Source organism: Heliconius melpomene, chromosome 11 (assembly GCF_056956725.1).
Source record: "Heliconius melpomene rosina isolate 202511_hmr_F chromosome 11, ASM5695672v1, whole genome shotgun sequence".
NCBI lineage: Eukaryota > Metazoa > Arthropoda > Insecta > Lepidoptera > Nymphalidae > Heliconius > Heliconius melpomene.
The window spans coordinates 7,123,391-7,146,561 of NC_140399.1; the positions used below are offsets into that span (position 1 = coordinate 7,123,391).

The 23,171-nt window shown below is 32.6% G+C and overlaps 2 protein-coding genes across 3 annotated transcripts in view; both read left to right on the forward strand.

Annotated features, from left to right (window-relative positions):
* GABA-B-R1 (gamma-aminobutyric acid type B receptor subunit 1) overlaps positions 1–23,171 on the forward strand; it is a 160,992-nt gene that overhangs the window by 33,360 nt on the left and 104,461 nt on the right. The gene's annotated exons all lie outside the window — the stretch shown is intronic.
* LOC146534655 (uncharacterized) lies at positions 17,930–22,070 on the forward strand. The gene is made up of 3 exons (XM_085193289.1): positions 17,930–17,972; positions 19,679–19,840; positions 21,742–22,070. Exons 1-3 carry the CDS (start codon positions 17,930–17,932, stop codon positions 22,068–22,070), a joined length of 534 nt encoding a protein of 177 aa, XP_085049415.1.

Here is a 23,171-nt window from a genome sequence, read left to right on the forward strand (position 1 = left end):
ATACAGAAATTTATTGAAAACAATAGTTAATCACTGGATCTGAATAAAAACTGAAATTAATCAAAATATTATTTTTTTAGTTTCAAATATGGGACTTTCTTCTTCAAATGGATATACCATGGAGAACAAAGTACCTAAATTATTAATCGGCGTTCACCGTCACCTAGTAATTTCATTAATTTAAATACTGCCTTCACTTATAAAATAAAAATCATTTTACAATATTAAACATTAAATTTCTAAGCTTGCTTGCTGCTTGCAAATTGCAATTATGGAGGCCAGTTATGCTGCAGAGATGTGAGTAAGTTTATAACTGGTAATGCGATAGGTTGCGGGTTCGATTTCTACTTGAGGAAATAAAATATTTAATATTTTCATTTTTCCGCCCAGATATCAAGGCAAAGCGCGGAGCTGAGTTCAGTCACTCATCACACAATGCCTTCAGAATTTGACGAAAATTGAGGAACGGAATGTCACACTGAGACCTCTGGCTATCCTGATGCATGCGGGATACAGCGTGAAAACGAAAATATATGCAATTGGCCATTATTGGGCGACGCTTTCCTATATTTAAAATAACCATATTAGTAAGATTGTTTCTAAGATATCCAATGTGATGATGGTATTCAATGTATACAAACTAGATTTTAATTATTTAAGTTTTGAAAATAATACGCACTAAAATACACATACGAAGTATAATTAAATATTTTATAATTAAATTTGTTCAAAGAGTAATTAAAGAAATTAATTAATGAGGCCCCAAATCTGCTCTAATTCGGTTCTCGATGACTGAGTTAACGCATAATTAATAACAGTAGAAATGAGGTTAAAAATTAACCTATTTTTATTCACATAAGGCTTTTTTCAAGCATAAAATAATAAAACAGTACCGTTAAATTTAAAATCGTTTACAAACATTGCTTATGGAACATTGTTTTAATTACAATATTTTTAATTTAAACTATTTAATTATGGACAAACTAATAACAACTTATATAGTAGTGGGATTACGTTCCCTAGTATCGTGGGAGTGGTTATATTAAAAAAAGTTACCTTGGCCTTTAAATTCCGCCACTCAACACACATGTGAGGGCGGAAAGTGCAGAACTTGAGTGATCTATCATTAAATACAGACAAAGAGTACCTAAGCTTTCAAGCGATGAATATGATTTATTATTTATTTTATTTTTAGGGTTCAGTACTACAAAAAAAATCTAAAAAATGTTAGTTTTTCAGTCTATCCGTTTATGAATATAATTTTTTTATAAACTTGCACAGTTATATCAAGCTGAAATTATTATGAAATGTCCGGTTCTATCTATATATATAAAATCGAAAGGTCACTCACTCATCACGAAATCTCAGAAACTACATGTGATAGGAATCTCAAATTTTGCATAGGAGTTACTTATAGAACGTAGGTGCTCGCTAAGACGGGAATTTGCAATATTCGACTTCTAAGGGGTTGTTTTTGGGATCGGAAGTTTGTATGAAACTTCGTTACTACAAATGCTAGGAGTCTCAAATTTTGCATAGACGTCACTAGGACGTAGTCATGGAGACAGATATTAATAATAACATAGTTCACGCGGGTGTAACCGCGAGCGGGCCGCTAGTATCAAATAAAATAATCTTCTTAAGTCAACCCAATAAAAAAATAGGAGGGTTTAAGCTTCATCTTTATCGCATATTGTATAAGCGCTGCGTAAGGAAAAGCTCTAAGCTACTTGACTGGGAAATTATATTGCAAGTAAAGAAAATAATCTGAAAATTTAAAATTTAAAGTTCTGTCACGAAAAAAACCAGTTCAAACTGATTTGAAATTTGTGGTTCATCTCATACAAAATGCCCGCAATTCCATACATATCATCTTTTGTAAGTTATACCTCCCATCTACATACAACAACGAAATTGATACGGAACCCCTGACAAGCCAGTCCTACTCACACTTGACCAAAAATGCTCAACTCGAAACAAAGCAAACACCAACATAAAAGCAGCAATATTTCAACAACCATACACAATTATAAGCAAAATATCCACACAGCCTCCCATCTGCTGTTTATTCCATATACTCAATTAAAGTTCCACCAGATCGATACACTTGTAGCGAGTAGGCTCTTGACCGTCGTTCCATCATTGTATGTCACTGGCTGTTTACTAATGGCTGACACACTGTGAGCCACAAGCATCCTTAAAATAACTTCACAGGATCAATATTAGCTGTAATAGTTATAAATATTAAGAAACCTTGTAATATTAATATGATCTTATGAAATATATGAGTTTTTTTTGTATATTTTACTTACTCAGTGGGTTCGATCCCCACTCGAGGAAGAAAATAGGGAACGGAGTGTCTTAACACTAGGTTCCCTCTGCCTGTCCTGCTGTGTGCGGGATACAGCGTGAAGCAATTTTTTTTATTTTTTAATAATAAGTAACATTAACATATATTGTTTAACGTAATATCAAAAGAACAATCTTTTTATAATTATGAGAACTAATCGATTCTGTATTATACCGACATACCTACGTGATATTTCAAATTGATATTTTGGAATAAGATTGAAAGGAGCTAGTAAGGGCAAAGGTGAGTTAAATCCACTTTATAGGTTATAGTATATTCTGTGTGAATGAAATTGAAAGCTATTTTCGTAGAATTAAATACAATTTTCGATAACAATTTCAATATCAACTCGTATAGTAGAAGGGCGTGGCTAGGAACAAATATAATTGGTAAAACAATACATCAGTTATAAATAGACACAAGTGCTGGTCTTAAGTAAACATATTAACCTTTCAGTAACGTAATCAACACACTGACACTCGAAGCTGACCTGACTGACTGTACGTCTCATGCATATTGATTCCAATGGGGAGGAAATGGGGAGGAAGTAAGTAGTTTCCCCATTTTGGCGAGTTTGCAATGACTTTTTGGGGGTGCGTGTTAAAAGGGTGCCTGCTCGCCCTTGGCGCTCAGTAATCGTAAATCTGTGCTGTGCGGTTAATATCGTTCATTTAGTGTTGTTTAAGAATATTATATGTATATTAGAATTAATATACCTAATATACATAATTATATGTATGTTAAAATCAATATAAAATTTCAAACATTATTTATATATGGATATATTACATTTTTATGTACATATTTAGATATATGATTTAAACGTTGAATAAGCAATAATATAAAATGAAAAATTAAATACTTATTCAAGTTCTATATTACAATTTTAATTCTAGACCTAGGCCAAAACAAATAAGGCCTTGTAAGTATTGGTTGGCAGTATCTTTCTTATCAGAAATACCTATATTGGAACAAAATACCCCACTCATTGTAAACGAGGCCACCCCTCTCTAAACTAAGATGTTCAGAGAGCATCCATGACACTAAGCCGATCCCACTGGCAGGAGCTTCCTTCACTAGAAAGTTTAGTTTAAGGATTTCCGGAGTTAAATACGATTTGGGTACAAATTGGCTTAATTTTATGCTATTTAAAGTATTACTTTAAAAGATGTCTTATAAATATATTCTATTATTTAAAAGAATTAGTCATAAAATACATTTTACCAAGCCTTTTCAAATACAATTAAATTAAATTAAACTAAACCATAAAGAATGGATTTGCAACACTAGGTTCCCAGGTTCCCCGTGCCCACCCTGCTAAGTATTTTCTATTAATTTAGAACAGGCATTTAAAATATGGAATAATTGCAAATGTTACAATTACATGCAAGCTTAGAGCATTATGTTAATATTATATTTAGTATGTTAATTATATACATGAATAATACTAGAGTGTTCAATTTGTGTAGTATGAGCCAATAATTAATTTGTAAGTAATTACTTAATGTTGAAGCTCTCTACGGTCCATATTGAAATTTAGAATTAAACATTTACGGATTACATTACAATTGATTTAGCTAAAAAGAGAATTAAGTGATTTAGCATTTCATTCTCCTTTTCCGATTAAAAAAATTAAAATATTAAAAATAATGGCTATCATATGCAGAAGAAGAGAAGAAGAGGACCAGGCATGATCTAATTACGTTACGACAATCTTTAAACGAAAGGGATATTAATTTATTAACCATAAATTGATTTACATAATAATTATTGTAATTTTTTTTTAAACTGTATATCCGTATTTAGAAAAAGGAGTCTAGTGTAAAGACTTGTAATTGTAATTATTGATAACCATAATCGTCCCGCATATAGCAGGGTGCCTACCGTTCTATATGCGGAAACCTAGCTGAGGCATTCCGTTCCCTACTTTCCGTCGAATTTTCGAAACATTTGGTGTTTAGTGGCGGAGCTCAGCGCCGTTATCGGATCAAGGAAACTCTTATTATCAGAGCAAGGAAATATTAAATAATTCACTCCCCCGAGCATACGAAGCCACAACCGTGTTACATCTATGCCAAAAGAATAAAGCTAAATAAATATCATTTAAACAGCATTAATAAAGAAACGTGGTTATGTACGTATATTATATTTATTTTCAAAAATATCATTTCATAGGAGATTAATGTTATTTTCTACTTTGAACCGAAATGCTATTGCACCAATATTGGATTACGTCATAGAGAGGAAAATTCAATCGAAAATACGTGAGTTTTCGTCACTCAAAGAGCATTTCGTTGAAGCTGCCAAAACTTGTGAGAGCCTACTCGTATTTTTAAGCAAGCCTTCGATTTACTGTGGGCTGTGGTTTACAATTACTTATACATTTTTATTTTGACATGTTTGTGCATGTTCTAAATTAACATGTTGAGGAATTTTTGGGGGATTTTTATTAACAGTCTCATGTTGTTAAAATCTTTGATTTTCGATTTTTCTTTTTTTTTTATTGTAAATTATATGCCCCATATAGCAAGTTACGCTGAGGTTCCCTTTGAGGTTCCTAATGTTAAGACACTTCTCGTGGCATTGCGTGTTGAGTGGCGGAACTTAACGACGCGCCGCGCTGTACCACACTAATAAACAGGCAATGCATCAAAAGTTTGGAGTAATGTGAATAACGGAGTGTTGTAACACTAGGTACCTCTGCCTATCCTGCTTTATGTAGGATACAGTGTGAAGCTAAAAAAACATAATATAAGTAATTTATTATTTTTTAATATACGGAACCTTTTAAATTAAACTTGTAAAGAATAATATTTTACAAAAATAATTATTCCCGCTATGTTAAAGAAAATAAAATTTCCTTAATAAATTCTTTAGAACAGATTATAATATAAAATATGTTAATTCATGAGCAAAATTTTAATAGAGTTGTTTATTCTTTTAACAAGATTGAGATTAATCTTAATAAGTTATGGAAGCATGTACTCAGCTTCACGCTATATCCCGCACACAGCAGGGTAGGCAGAGGGAACTTAGTGTTAAAACACTCGGTTGCCCACTTTCTGCCGAATTCTGGAGGCATTGCGTGTTGAGTGGCAGAACTCAACGCCGCGCTTTGCCTCGACACCAGAGCGAAGAAATGGAAATATAAACGTAAATAAATATTTCAGATCCTCGAGTGGCGATCGAACCCACAACCGTCGTTACAGTCACACCCTAAAAAAAAAACTAAAGCTTGTACTCGTACATCGAATAAATGAAATCAATCTTTAGAGTAGTAAAAAGAAGCAATAGTACGTGCCTCGCTGCTCTAAATTAATACGGAGTATTTACTTTTAGATACATGCATATGCACTGCATGGTTTTTTTAGAATTTAAAATAAAATAGTTTTTAAATTTGATTGGATTTTTCCATTTTCACGTATCTTTGGAATGTAGAAATATCATTCATTCATCATTCAAGTTTACTTTTAATTGTAGAGGCAGTAATATGCCTTTAATAATAAAGTACTATATCTTATGAAAATGAAAAAGAAATGCTGTTATATGATAATATATTAAATATTTTATACATAAATATACATATATATGTATAATATTTGGGTTGTGAAGGGAACTAATTTTACAGACCGAAGAAAATTCAAAATTCACCACTTTCACCACTCAACACGCATTGCCTCTAGAATTAAACGGAAAATAGGGAACAGAGTGTCTTAACACTATGTTACCTCTGTCTACCCTCTTGTGTGCGGGATACAGCGTGAAGCTGATTTAATTTTGATTTTAGAAAAATATATATTTACACAATATTTTTTCACAATCCCTTCTTAATTAGATTTATTCCTCTATTGTCCCATTAAGAAAACATTAAAACCAGTGTTTGCATCTAGTATTGCCATTTGAAGCAGTGTTAGTGTTGAGTAAGAGCAAAATGACAAAGCAACCATTAATTTGCATACAGCGAATGCGACACTCACGTCGATTTTCAATTGCAACAGTTCCAGTGAACTGCAAACACTACGCCTACGTTTTGGAATATTCTTTCTTTATTTATTTACTAGTGGGCCCGAACGCGGCTACGCCCGCTTGAACTATACGAATATTTATTAAATATATTTATGAAATTATTTACAGTTTTCAATAGAGAGATGCGTTAAGCAAGCTCATTTTGGGTGACGTTTTCTAACAACAAATTTGGCAAATCGTTGTTTAGCAACGGTCGCATAGCGACGGTTGTTATTAACATGGCGGAATAAATTGCATGTCAAATTAAGAAGTATTTTAATAAATTGGTATATATCGAAAATATTACAAATATGAGAAAAAAAGTATCCTATGTTCATACCGAGACCCTCAAGTATCTCTATATGAGTATTTTATCACAATTAAATTAGCGGTTTGGCCCTGATTGCGTAAATGACAGACAGACAAACAGACAGAGTTACTTTCGAATTTATAATATAGGTATGGATATATTGTTATAAAATACAAGGCCGTCGTAGCGCAGTGGGAAAATGCTGACTGCAATCACGATGTTTGTGGGTTCCACAGTCGGGTGTGGTAATGACACCAGGACACCCAATTTTCGATACAAGGGAGATGTCTCGTTCTTTTAAATTGCTTTCATTTTGCCTATGATAGATAAAGAACAGCGTTGAGTTCGACCACTGAAAACACAATGTCTTGGTAATTGGATCGGATAAAAGAGAACGGAGTGTTTTAACACTAGGTTCCCTCTGCCTAGCCCTGTATATGTATATAGCATGAATTTATTTAAATTACGAAAGATGTCAATCAATGTCCGCTATTCCTATCGGCCTGAGTGTATACTTTGTCGATAATCTTTATACACTACCTATGTATGTAGATTATAGATATTGTATGAATAGCTTCATATGGCCTTTGAATGTGGAACGCTATTAAAAATAGTTTCCATATAATATATTACTAACATAACTTTTTCTTTTTTTTTGCAGCTTCACTCTGTATTACTCATATAGCCGTATTATTCGAGGGAATCTAGTGTTACGATATTCCGTTCCTCATTTACTGCTGAGTTTTTAAGACATTGCGTGATGAATGGCGTAACTCAACGCTGCGCTTTTTAGCCTTGGTGGTACCAGAGTGAAGAAATGAAAATATTAATATCTTGTTAATGATTTTTCTCCTGAGTGGGAATCGAACTTGTGCTACTTATTGACATTTCAGCCAATGGATCGAAGTTTAATAAAAAGAAAAACTGTATTAACACAAAAGAAAAAACAATTAAAATATATGAAGAACTACTTTATACTAAATATTTAATAATAAAAGGTGATCTACTTACGACTGTATATACGAGTATATTTTGAGGTCGAATCTATCTCATAGGTTCCATGCTAATACGATCAGCACACTATGACACCTCACTGATCGAACTACGCCTTCAGCATACCGTTTCTGGATAGCATACGAATTCGACTGTTAATTTCAGATGTGGACTTAGTAACTATACTAAACGCATTTGAGAGTTTTGCTGAAAAACAAAGATATTGGCTGTAATAATATTTGGAATAACTAATATTTACTAAGGTTGGTTGTAGGTTCGATTCCTATCTGTGGGAGTGAATTATTTTCATTTTTCTGCTCTGGAATTTGAAACGCAGAATTGACTTTCACCATTTAATAAACAACGTCAAGTAAACCTGTGGAACGTTCGTTTTTCGTTCTCTCTTTCTACCACTATCTATATATACCGGAAAAAGATAAAAAATACTCAATTTCTATTTCTATAAGAAATAAAGTAATATAAAATAAATATGGATACGATAAACATTAGCGTGTATAGAAGTGCTTAACTTTGATACATTAAAATTATTTATGATTTGATATTTACTATAGACTATAATTATTATATATATAGATTTTTGTACTCGATTATTATTTGTTCGGTACATTATGTTTTTATATGCCAATGTCGTAATTATGGATTTCACCGATGAATCGTCAATACAACGAATGTTTCTTTTTTTTTTTTATATTTTCTATTTTTTATTACTGGTAATATTACTCTTTATTATCCATATTTAAATGAGTGAAATTATAAAATCAACGAGAACAATGCGTAATTTTTTATTTGGCTTTAGGTGGCTAAGTTTTAAAATATACGCTATGAGCTTTTCTCCGAACTCATAGGAACTTCAATAATGGGTACTATTGTAAAGGATTCGTTGAAAAAACAATTAAACTTTTCCTTAACAGTAAATCAACTCGCTAAATGTAGGAAATTACCTTAATAATAAAATTCTTTCACGCATTAACTTCTAATATTACGAGTATACATTGGGCTTTGCAATAAGCTTACAAGGAGAACTTGGTGAAAGACAGTTGATATACAATTATATAAGAAACTAGCGGCCCACCCGCGGCTTCGCCTGCTTGAACTATGTTATTATTAATTTCTGTCTCCATGAGTACCTACGTCCTATAAGTGACGTCCATGCAAAATTTGAGCCCAACTTCAACCCCAAAAACAACCCCTTAGAAGTCGAATATTGCAAATTCCCGTCTTAGCGTGCACCTACATCCTATAAATAATTCCTATGCAAAATTTGAGATTCCTAGCACATGTAGTTTCTGAGATTTCGTGATGAGTGAGTGAGTGACCTTTCGATTTTATATATATAGAAATACAGAATTTCAATGACAATTTTCAATATAGAAGAAGATAACAATAGGATATCGATATACAGTTTAATATGTATTTTGAAACTAATACATCAAGTACTACAACAATTATATTATAATAAATATTTAAAAAATGTTAGTTTTTCTCTTTTTATTACTAGAAAAGCGACGTATACGGGTGTAATGCAGCGGAAAACGGTAAAAATCGTATTTGCCATGAAACATAGTGAAGGAATGCGAGTCAATGTGAGCACGAACTCGGGTCACTTTGCCTTCAATAAAATGCTTCTATTTCCAATACTGTCCATTCTATGTTCCTTTATAAATAGTCAATTTTATTCTAAACATTTAAAGTTTATCTTTTAAACATGTCTTAATGGGAATGATTGTTCCTTGCAATTCCCGCTCTCAAGTTTTGACTAAGATCGAGATCAAGATCTGAGATCGAACTTGAGATGCCGTTTTCATTCATTAATATATAATTTATAAATGAATATGTCATCTCAAGATCGATCTCGGATTTGAGAGCATAAATTTTAACGTGTTAACATTCTTAACACATACAAATTTCGTTCATAATATACTTATCATAAATTATTAATTATCGTATGTTCCAATACGTGAAGCTCGGTACTCTGCCCGAAAAATCCGTTTTATTTATATACCTAAAAATAGAAAAAAGAAACTTTGAAAATACGTATTATTTTAATATTCCCAGCACAACGCGACGATTGTGGATTCGATTCCCACTCAGGAAAGTGAAATATTTATTTACGTTTATATTTACATTTCTTCGCTCTGGTGTCGAGGAAAAGCGCGGCGTTGAATTCTGCCACTCAACACGCAATGCCTCCAGAATTCGGCAGAAAGTAGGGGAGTAAGCAGTGTCTTAACACTAGGTTCCCCCTGCGTACCATGCTGTATGCGGTATACAGAGTGAAGCTGATTTTATTTAATTTTTTAATTTATTTACTTAATACATCCCACATATATGTAACCATTTCTTTAAACGTTTTAAGTGAGCAAAATTTTAAGAATATCTATAAATTTAGTTAATATATCTTATGGCAGAGCAACTCTAAACTTTTGCTAGTAATGCTCTCAGTCGTTTTTCTCTGTTTCAACCCCTATCATTTTAAAGTTTCAAATTGGTAACCTAGCGTTAACTTCTAGAATATTTGATATAAACACTTCAGTCTGTTCTATAACACTATTACGAGTTCTAGAAACCATTTAATACGTAAGAGGTTATTAAGACTAACCCGTATGCTTTACATTAGTGTAGATTATAATTTGAAATATATAGTACACATACCATTCATTAGGTATTGTCAACTATTTGCTCCCTAAATCAAAAAAATATAAGCTAAAAAATATTGATTAAAAAGACATTTTAATTTGTTTTCTTTTTTTCTTTTTTCAAGGTGTATTACTTATGTTTTACAAATCAATCCTTTTCATTTGATATCTATATTAGGTGGTAAAATTGAGTTTTCAATATTCATATACACTAATAATTTAAGTTAAATAAAAGCTGTAAATAACAATTCCTGCAAGTAACTAATCAATAAAAAATTAAATAAGTTTTGAAAGGTTTACGCAAACAGAATTATTTATCGTCAGAACTCAGAAGTGCTTTGATAACTCAAGTATTTCTAAGAGACTAAGAAATTTGTGTTGAATGTTTTCTCCCTGTTTTTATATCATTTTAAGTTTTGTTTTTTAATATTTTTGTTTTACATAATGTTGCTAAACGTGATCCTTATGTCAATAGTTTATAAAATATCATCAATTAAGCTATTGAATGACCTAAAAACCGGTTAAGTGCGAGTCTGATTTGTTCATCGAGGTTTCGGTTCCCATTTTTAGGATTGTAGGTCAACGGGAAGAATAACTTATAAAAAATTACTAACTTATATGAACTCATTTTTTTTAAATTAAACTACAATAATTATAAGTTTATTATTAATTTATATGAATACCTAAAAATTTTGCACTTTTCGATTTTTTTCCTTTATATATATTACTAGCGACCCCCTTGCGGCTTCGCCCGCTTTTACTACTGGATTATTCATATAATGTGTGTTTGCAAAGCACTTAATATAATGTGAAAATTAATTAAACCCTAATGCAACCCGCATTTTCGTAGTTTCAATAAGGATTTTCCAATTGTTTTACACAGCAAGGATTTTTTAGTAGGTACCGTAATTTTAAATCTGTGCTACTAATCTTTTCAAGTACTTATTAAAATATATTTAAATGACTATTTTTAGATAGTTAAATGACTATTTTTAAACGGAAGAAATTATAAACAAAAGCCTACCTACTAATAACTACTACAAAAAATATATCGCGCTGAAATAATACATTCAACTCTAATTATCCAATACGTGCAAACGCATCTAAATCTTCGTTGCTATAAAGGCAGGCGGGTTCTTTTTTTGCTTGTGGTTAATGCTGAAGAGGGTATTCTGTCCCTGATGAAAAGCAAGCACTACGTGGCTGCCTGTGAGGAAAATTAAATAGAATGCATCGGCCGGGAATCAAACACGGGCCGCCCGCGTGGCAGGCGAGCATTCTACCACTGAACCACCGATGCGTGTAAGGCAAGCGGGCACGGCGGACGCATGGCGAGTGGCGAGCCGTTTCGCAGCAAGGATTTTTTGATATTGTAACAACTTCTAAAGTACTTATTAAAATGAAAAACAGTAAAGACAGTTTTGATCTACATTAAATGGTCAACGTAACTAATATACTTATTTATATGCTGAGAGTAAGGGATAAGTAAAACTTGAGTCGATACTGCTGAAGTGTCAACGACGTGATGTGTCAACAATTAAATGCGTTTTTCTCTTAAACTATTCGCAATTTCGAAATTGTGTAAAAAGCAAATTTTATCTTCGTTTAACGTAGAAAATTAATAAAGTATTTTAAAGGATAAGGATTAATACCATTATGGAAAAATATCCCTCACAATAAAAAAAATATTGAAATTATTATTTTTAGACAGAAATATGATCACTACACGTTATCCTTAAAAGATAAAAATATGCTCTCGCGGACTTTTTTGTAGATCTCATTGAGAGGAACAATACTCCAGTACATTTTTTTCATGTAGTACTTACCATTAAAGCAGCGCATGCGCGAAATTGTCTCAGCGGGTAGGACTTTATTCATATTTTTCGTATTTATGTTAATTTACATAAGAATGTACAAATAATAAACTATATATAAACCTTCTACGAAAAATACTCGACCTAATGGTGAAAACCGCAATAAAATCCGTTGGGTGGTTTAGAAGAAGAAGAGTTAGAAACAACAGACAGACACGAAAAGCGACTTTGTTTTATATATATTATAAGTTCTCACTACGTACCACATTTCATAACTGTAGGTCCACGGGAAGCACCCTATAGCTTTTGATCACGTGGCGAATTAAATATGAAATGCACGAAAATCGATACACAAATGCTCGTACCTTTTAATTACGTTCAATTGATTTTTACCGTCATCTTTAATCTTTAATAATAGTTGTTTTGTTATAAACAGAACTATATATATAACGATATTTTATATGTACATAAAATAGTATGCAATGAATATTTATTTTATAATTAACAATGTAAAATATCATTAAATATTGCTGTTTCGTCGTTAACAATGCTAATGATAGAATGTCAGCGCGAGAATAATTATATAATAATCCAATTTATATTAAGCTACTACTTTAAAATTGATATTAAAGTTAATGACATTAATTTAACACAATTATCATCAATAACCTTCTGATATTATGACAGTGTATTGTTATAAATGAGATAGAGACAATATTTTACCCGACTGCAGCCAAGCCCAAAAGGAGGGTTGTGTATTTACCGCTAGTACATGTATATCTGTTCCTTTAGTCCCTTGTAACTATTAAACTAGTGAATCGTTTTTGCTAAATGAGCGCGCATTTTTGGTTTATGCGGTCGGTTTTTAGTTTTTTTTATATATATAATTCACCTGTTTCCGTTTGTATTTTTAAGAATAATGCCAAAATATTTTCTTAAAACATACATATATTCTAATTAATTTATTATATTATTTATTTTGATTTTTTAAATTTATTATATTAATGGAGAATTCATACAACTGATATAGCTCTAAAATAAAACCGCATACAAAAAACATAAACGTTTTCTAAAATGTATGTACTATAAGAGCTTCACGAACCCATATGTAAATATGAATGTACGAATCGAGAGCAAACACCCATACATACCAATGTGGTATGTAGATTAGAAGTAAACATACTATATTTTAGTTAAATTGTCTCATTCAAAGATCTCATACAATTTCCTCTCAGTATATTTCTATAGTAAAACAAGGTAATGGCGGTAGATACATTTCGCATCAGCCATTTCAGCAAGTTTCAGGCAGTCGAGCTCCACGGATTTGCGTACTCATCAAAATTTATTAAAAACAACGTTTGCAGAAAGGGTTCTAATCGTGTTAATAAAACATTTTGTTTGTGTTGATATTGCAATTGTATTTTGAAATTGTTTTCGTCCTAGCAAAGTACTCTACAAGGTACCTATATGGGGGAACAAGGGTGTGAGTGTAACGCGATGGTTGTGGGTTCGATACCCATACGAGGGAATTTATTAATAATATTTTCATTTCTTCGCTCTAAGGCCCGGTGTTGAGTTCTGCTCAACTCACTCACTCAACACGCAATGTGGACAATCGAAATATTTCACCGGAAAATGAGGATATTCATTTTCAGATTTTTTCGTATTTTCTATTGTAAATTTTCACAACTTGCCCAATTTCAGTTTAGATTAAGTTACGAATTTCATACAGAATTCAGCAATAACGATGCATAAACATTTGTAACTTTTGATTGCATTCACTTAGAAGCTTAATATTTTATGTGCTCTCAGGAACCGTAGACCTGAAAACTATTAAATATGATACACCATACTTAACAGTATTAACAGTTTGATACCTTCTCTTGATCTTAAGATAAATCTGGAAGGACGGACATACAGACATACCAGCACATGGAAAATTAACTTAATTTTTATGAGATATGGGACCTTAAAAGAAAAAAAGCATCTGGATAAGTGTATTTTATGATGGTACAAATTATAAAGCCGTGGGAGTCGTGGGAAGATGACGAGAGACGACAAGTGACACACAGGTTCTCTTTTCAATAAGCACAAAACGAGGAAAGCAGAGATTAAGTATTTTCTGTAATATTTCACGTCCATTTATTTGAAATTATTGGGCAATCCATATCGGCTACATTATATATCGATAAGCCTACTCTGGCGGTATGTGTGATGAAAAGCGGCTTTTACTGAAAATTGAACATGGCAGTACTGTAATAACCTTATTTATTTAGTACGACGCCTTCACTTCTCAAATAAATTATGTCTAGTTATAGTACCACGTTATAGTAGTAGGTTCATAATATTTTTAACATTTTATTAAATTTTTAATAAGTAAGTACTTAAGAAACGTATAAAAGTTTTATCGAAGCGGGATTTGAACACGCGTATTTTGAAAACCCTTCAAACGCCCTAACCAGTAAGCCATAGGCTTTTATAATCTTTATAGTAAAAAAAAAGGATTTAATGACTGAAATGGAAGAAAATTTTAAATCAAATGTCTTTCATATATATATCTTTATAATTGAAAATACGATATATAAATATAATGAATTAAAAATTATAAGAAACTTCCACAGTTTCGTTGTATAAAGAAAAAACTTATTTTATAAGCCATAAATAGCTAAAGGTTAGTATTGAGTTAAATAAAAATAAATTTACCGTACTCCGCCCCGCGACGATAAGCCTGTAATGCGTTGAAAGTATGTAATTATTTATGCACGATATACTGCTTAGTCAATTTACTAAGTGCAGTATTGCCCTACATTACGTGCTATGAGCATAAAAGAAAGATATAATTATTTCATAAGGGGTTTTTAATTATTTTATAAGCATTGTTATTTTTCAAAATATTATGTAGGTATGTATCTATATATATAAAATCGAAAGGTCACTCATTCACTCATCACGAAATCTCAGAAACTACAAGTGCTAGGAATCTGAAATTTTGCATAGGAGTTACTTATAGGACGTAGGTGCTCGCTAAGACGGGGATTTGCAATATTCGACTTCTTGGTTGGTTGTTTTTGGGGTTGAAAGTTCGTATGAAACTTCGTTACTACAAATGCTAGGAGTCTCAAATTTTGCGTGGACGTCACTTATAGGACGTAGGTAGTCATGGAGACAGAAATTAATAATAACGTAGTTCACGCAGGCGAAGCCGCGGGCTGGCCGCTAGTACTCGTATATTGCTAACAGTTCACGCATGTAGCAGAGTAGGCAGAGGAAGGGAGCCCAGTGTTAAGATTCTTTGCTTTCCACTTTTCATCGAATTCTTAACGTATTGTGGCTTGCGGAAGTCAACACCGCGCTTTGCCGCTACACTAGAGCGAAGAAATGGAAATATTAAATATTTAATTTCTTTAAGAGGGAATCCAGCCCCCTGCACCACGACCAGCCTCAACTATGTTTTGTTTCTCATTATCGCATCGAGAACTAAACTACGAAGGGAAAGGTTCCCTCGTCTCTTACTTCATCATTTGTCTTCAAAGTATAATCGCCTGACAAGATCGACTCGACACAATTAGGGACGACGCTGCAATAGCAATTTAAACAAAACTTCGCTGTTTATTCCAAATAGACGTGCCCATTTACAATCATTAATCAACACCTCGTTATAATCTTAGCCTTTGTTTTGAAGGAAAATGTAATTTAGTCTTATTGTTTCTTAGTTTATACAAGTGTACGCCTTCAAAAATAAAGGAGAAAATGGGGAACGGGGTGTTTTAACACTAAGTTAGGGAACTGCCTATTCTGCCATTTATTTTATTTTGATTTACAAGTGTATTAAATATCTAATTGTAAGCATTTAAATCACGAAATAATAGTAGGATGGTTTTTTTTAGGGCTTAAAATAATTATCTAAATATATGAAAATGCATGGAGATATAAAGCTGCAATTAATATCAAATGCCCAGTCCAGGTGTATAGTCCCAATCAATGAAAAGATACGAGTATTTATCATTGATTTTGCCGTATTTTGCATTAAATTCGCTAAGTAAATACATTTTGTAAATTTGGCAAAAAGTTACAACTTACAGTATAAATAAAGGAAAAAAGTCTGAAAATCCATTTCTTATAAGTAAACCATAGAAAAACTCATTACAAAGTGCACACGTCCTCAAACTTAACGGAAGGACGGTCAATTAAAATAAAAGTTGTTTGTACTTCACAGGACATGTAGGGAGAAAAAGGTCGTATATAATTCTTTTCTTTTGTAGTGAACCATAGAGAGGCTACTTGAAGTGAGAAAGAATTATGTTATTAATATTAGGATTTATAAACAAAAATATTTGAAGCGCGGTCTTTAATAATAACTTTACATTGTAAAAAACAATATAAAATGAAATTGTAAAAAGTTGAACAGAATTTATAAACACTACTCTAACGATAAAAGTAGTTTTGTAAAGGCAGAAATATTTTATCCTCGCTGCAACGAACGTTTAAAAAGTAAAAATGATTTAAGAAGAATACCTACGAGCAAGCTTTAATTTTAAAAACGAAACCAACGTTTTAAAAACAGAAATGGCAAACTGTAAGCAAAATGAGGCAAATAAAGATGATCTCGTGAAATTTTTTATCTTCTTATTCGTTTTTGCATTTCGTTAGTTCAAAATTTAATTTAAAGGATCGTCCACAGATCTTTAGAATATATTTTTGTTTAACCAAAATTCTATAATGATAGTTCTTTTGAAATTCCCGCACACAGCAGGGTAGGCAGAGGGAACCTAATGTTAAGACACTCCGTTCCCCACGATACGAATTAAACACCCCTATTATACGAATAGATATGAATGAAAACAGAAAAATAACATTTAATTGTTTGAAACGATGAAATTTCTATGGCCTTTTAGGTTCCATTGAGTGTGAACCTAGTTATGCAGCATTGTTAACCTAAACACGTCGTGACAACTCTGTTAACCCCTTTCAGTAATTGAATAGACATGAGACGGCCCTTTGTCTAGCATCTTGTAATTCCAAGACGATAGCTACGTCTTGTGTTAAACATTTATGCATGCATATATTAATTAAACGCTTAATAATTATTGATTTATTTGTTTAAGCATAAATAATATTTATAACTAGCGGACGCGCGCAGCTTCGCATGCTTATTTAGGGGTGAATTCTAATAAACCATGAAACATGTGATCAATGAAATAGTCTTAAGAGTCCAAATTTCAAATTTTATAAAAATCGGTAGCTATTTAATGATTTTTCCATACAAACTTTCAACCCCTATTTCACTCCTTTAGGGTTAAAATTTTTCAAAATCCCTTCTTAGTGGATGTCCAGATTACGAAAGTAAATATCTGTCCAAATTTTACGTTTCTACACACAGCGGTTACGGCTGTGCGTGCGTCTTACCTCAGTCAGTGAGGACAAGTCCTTTTATATATATAGATGATTCGATTCGATTCGATTCCCACTCGAGAAAATTCAATATTTAATATTTCCATTTCTTCGCTCTGGTGTCGAGGCAAAGACGCGGTGTTGAGTTCTGCTTCTAGGATTCGGCGGGAATTTGTCTTAAAACTAGGTCCCCTTTACGTACTGTACTGTCAACGGGAACCAGCGTAAATTGAAAAAAATACGAATGGGAAGTATATAATTAGGTATATGTACCAGTTTACTATAACAAAAAATTGAATAAAATTTACCATACACAAGTGCATATCTGAAGAGATTTAAATTTAAATACAAAGGACAATTCGTTTTGTGAAATTCTATATAGACGTGACACTGAAATGGCTGAAAAAATATGCCCGTCGCTGAAAAACCTCGGGATCCTTTTCAATACGAATGTTTGCAAAAAGCTTTATGAAAATAGAGTGACGTCGGTGGGTCGAACGATTCTACGGTCTCAATAATTTAGTTCAGTTAACAGGCATTTTGTAGGTATGATTCAAATAAATACTATAGTCTATACCAGTGGCCCTTTTGGGCTTCGCCCGCTTGTACTACACAATTATGTATGTCTCATCTCAATTAGTTTCGTGACCTAAAAAAATTATAATTTTAAAAATAATATTGATATTACATTAAGAGCTAAAGTTTTATACAATTCAATAAACTTATTGATATTTTTTTTTATTTGTGAACCGATTAAAATAAATTTAACACTAAATGTTAAGTCAAGCTTGCCAGAATCTAATTGTGTAAACTGCATTTAAATCAGTTCAGCAATTTCATTCATTTGCGTGAACAAACTCCCAGGCAAGCAGATAAAAAAAAATGTTTTGGGGTCTATTACATTGATAAATGCCCCTCCTAATGCTAATATATAGTTCGTTTTTGGAACTGCAAGAAAATAAAAAAAAATCACTACCACGAGTGGGATTCGAATCGTAAATAGTATTTTATTACCATTATTCCGTTATCTTAACAGGAAACATTGTAAGAACCTAATTCCCTAATATATATGCGAGATAGATATATAAAGGACATTATACCCAAATTTCGATACAGTTTATTGTTTTTCTGATAGACAAATCAAATAAGGAGCTTCATTAAGCGGCCGTTATAAAAGGACAGAGAAAATCTTTTGATTGCCTATTTTGGGATGATGCGGGTAGAAATAAAAGATAAAAGAATATCCAATTGAATTACTTAGGAAAGGCGATAATAAACAAGTTTGCAATGTTGATAACATAAATAAGAATATAGTCTCAATTTAAAGCAATTAGGACGAGTTCCACATAATATATAATTAAGGGAGCTGTCATATATTTTATGTAACTACAATCAAATTAAATCAGCTTCATCAGTCAGGGTAGGCAGAGGGAACCTAGTGTTAAGACATTCCGTTACCCACTTTCCACCGTATTCTGGAGGCATTGCGTGTTGAGTGACGTAACTCAACGCTGTAACATATTAAGTTAATTTTGTTTTTCCCCTGCATGTATTAGAGTAGGTTAGAAAGCCTAAGATAAGACACTCCTCGACCTTCTTCCTGCTAAATTTGAATACTTCCTCTAGTGGAAATCGAACTCACAACTTTAAATTATTACTAAGTTTATAAAACAAAAATCTGTACTATATCTAACATATGGTATCTATATATAACCCATAACCTCACCGAAGGTACTAAAATGAATAGCTAATTATTATTTACACGACCAGACACTGTCGACGAATTGATTTGCAGGAATTCATTAGTTAGTCTACCATAGTTTCTATTCAAATTTACCTAGCTTATGAATAATATTTGCCTTCACAGAAAATGGCACAATATAATCGACTATAGAGACTCGAACAAAACTAGAGTTATTGAATGTATTATTACAATATTTCGAGAACAACTATAAAAATATATTTCAATACAAATAAAATGTGTTTAACTTTCGTCGTTCGTTGTGAATTCTTAAACAAGCTTGTCGTTGGAATTTATTCAATTTCAATAAAAAAATCACCGTTAAGTGAAATGACGATAAAATTTATGTAGATTTTTCGTGAGTTTTAAGTAAAATGCTGGCATTTATTTTAATATTAATATGCTTAAATCTTGTAGTAGAGGATGTCGATCTGTCGGAAGGTACAGAAAGTGACGAGGCAAGTTTGATAGCATCCCTTAAGAATGATGCAAATCTAGATCTTTCTGTTGATGAAGAATATGAGGATTTAAGAGCTGAGTTATTGGCTTACCAGAGCGCGCTTGCCTCTCTGTCTCGAAGTGAGTTTATCTTATTTACTTTTAAAAACGCATTGGTATTTGCTGAATTTGAAGAATTTTAAGTTGCAACATACAGAGGTATATTGTTATTGTTTTTTTCAGCTTGATGCTGTATTCGCCATATAGCATCCTGGAGACATTGTGTATTGAGTGGAAGAATTCGACACCAGAGCGAGGAAATGAAATTATTAAATATTTCATTGCCTCAAGTGGGAATTGAACCTCAAATCTCACACGTAGACAATCACACTTTGTGCCCGCCACAACTGGCCTCATATATTAATTAAGAACACTATACAATCGTTTTTCTTATATTTTTGTTATTACAGTTTACTTACATACAGTTATTTCTCTTTTACGCTTAAAATTCCAAGCATAAAATTGAGAAACTTGTGATAATATTCCATTGTGTTACCGGGAGTATGTAAAACTCATCTATCGTCCCACCGATGTTTAATATCGATTGTATAAAAATTACACACTTAAGTATCTCTTCAATGGTTGGTTTACCTGGAATATTGTTACTTGCCGGCATTAAGTACTGGCACTCAATAAACAATATCTCAAAAAATCTGGAAAAAATGGAGAACGGAGAATATTAACACTAGGTTCTCTCCGCCTACCCTTCTATATACGGGATACCACGTGAAGTTGAAAAAAATAAATAAACACAGTATGTTCACAGTCATATAAAATCTCCATATATGTTAAATTCAAAAAATTCGTACCCAAAAAATGCGACCTCTGAATAAGTACCAAAGGATTACTGTCATATATTTTTCATTACCATATGTGGAGAGACATTAATTTTAGGAATTTACTCCTACAATGTGTTCAGTAGCGAATGCGCACATTTTACTGTAGACCCGTATTAAATGGTCAGCTTCACCTCTCCCCAGTTCCCTAATTTCCACCGAATTCTGAATGCATTGCGTGTTGAGTGACGGAACTAAACACCGCGTTCTACCTCGACATTAGAGCGAAGAAATGAAAATATAAATTTAGATAAATATTTCATTTCTCGTAGGAATCGAACTTACAACCACTCGCGTTTACAGTCACTTTGTGCCCCAGAGCCATGACTGCCCCCATTTTACTGTACACCCATATTAATTGATTGAAACGTGTCAAATTCTCTCGCAACATATGAATGTAATTAATTACACAGATTTTCCGCCGAACAGATTTCCATCAAAACATATATAGGTATGACAATGACAATATGACAGTATTTGTTTTTTTACTTTTCTCTCAAATTCACTAGAATACCGTTCATATCGATAAATGTCAGAATTTATAAGCATTTTTCGATCACAGCGACACATTCTATTTCAATATAAACAACATAAATGTGAATATTTTATTGCATTACATTATTTCTTGTTACAAGTGTTGAGGCTAGTTGTAGCGCAGTGGCAATGTGTGTGACTGTAAAAGCGACAGGTTGTGGATTCGATTATCACTCGAGGAAATTAAATAATTGATATTTTCATTCGTTAGCTCTGAGAAGCCAATCGAATATCTATAATCTCGATAGGAATAATGAAATAATTATTTTATTTAAATTTATATTTCCATTTCTTCGCTCTGGCGTCGAGGGAAAGCGCGGCATTAAGTTCTGCTACTCAACACGTAATGCCTCCAGAATTAAGAAAAAAGTGGGGAACGATGTGTCTTAACACTAGATTCCCTCTGAATACACTGTTGTCTGCGAGATACAGCGTGAAACTGTTACCTCTGATGAGAAGTGAAACGCGGCGTTGGGTTCCGCCGCTAAACACGCAATGCCTATGAATTTTGGTGGAAAATGGGGAGCGGATATGGGGAGCCTACCCTGCTAAATGCAGGATATAAATAAACATTTAATAGTAAAGAATCAATACTTTAAAAAAACTTTTTAGGATCATTGATATCTACTCCGTGTTGGCATCATGGTGGTATTTGCATAAACCACAAGCTCTGTCCTGGCTACCGTCAACTGACTGAAGTTCCTGGTTGTAAAAATCGATTAAACGTTTGCTGTTTTGTATGGAATCAATACGAAGTGAGGGATTTCAAAGACAAAGGAATAGATACGGCCGCTTTTCCTTGGAGCTCGCAGCATGAGTTCGGCGGCGAGGGAGTTGTCCAAGTCAGTCCCAGTACGAAGAAAAAGAAACATCGCAACAAAACAGAAAAGAATACAGAGAAACCGTTGTCGTTTCTTCTCAGAAACTATGTTCTTGTATAGATTTTGATTTTGAAACTTCGCTTTTTCTTTTTTATTTCTTACCTTAGTAAATGTATTTTAATTAGAATCCTTTGCGTCCTTTTTATTAGTTATAGAGTTTTGTTATTGATTTATCTATATATATAAAATCGAAAGGTCACTCACTCATCACGAAATCTCAGAAACTACATATTCTAGGAATCTGAAATTTTGCATAGGAGTTACTTATAGGACGTAGGTGCTCGCTAAGACGGGAATTTGTAATATTCGACTTCTAAGGGGTTGTTTTTGGGGTTGAAAGTTTGTATGAAACTTCGTTACTAATGACATTTGTCTTTGTCATTCGTTACTAAATGCTAGGAGTCTCAAATTTTGCATAAACGTCACTATGACGTAGTCATGGAGACAGAAATTAATAATAACATAGTTCACGCGGGTGAAACCGCGAGCGGGCCGCTAGTCTATCTATATATATATAAAATCGAAAGGTCACTCACTCATCACGAAATCTCAGAAACTACATGTGCTAGGAAACTGAAATTTTGCATAAGAGTTATTTATAGGACGTAGGTGCTCGCTAAGACGGGAATTTGCAATATTCGACTTCTAAGGGGTTGTTTTTGGGGTTGAAAGTTTATATGAAACTTCGTTACTACAAATGCTAGGAGTCTCAAATTAATACTAGTTAATATACGAGTGGTTAAAATATATATACGGTGGAAAGTGGCGAACGGAGTATCTTAACACTAGATTCCCTCTGCCTAGTGTACTGTATTTATTTATTTACTGTATGCGGAATACAGCGTGAAGCTGATATAAAATATACATACGAGTATATCACCCAATAAATCTCCAGTATAACATATTTATGGCAACATTATTGAGAAATTCATATATATTTTTACATAGTAATGATTTTCATAAAAAATGTGACAAAATATTATGATGTACTAAAATACTGTAAAAGTAAAATATTTTTAGTATTTATAGTAAATATATTTTTTTGATAGAAAAAAAAACTTTGAAATCAAACAGTGCCTTGCATATAAGCATCATAGAGGCACCAAAGATATTAACCATTATTGACTTCTATCCTGAATTTCAAGCAAAAAACCGGTCGTA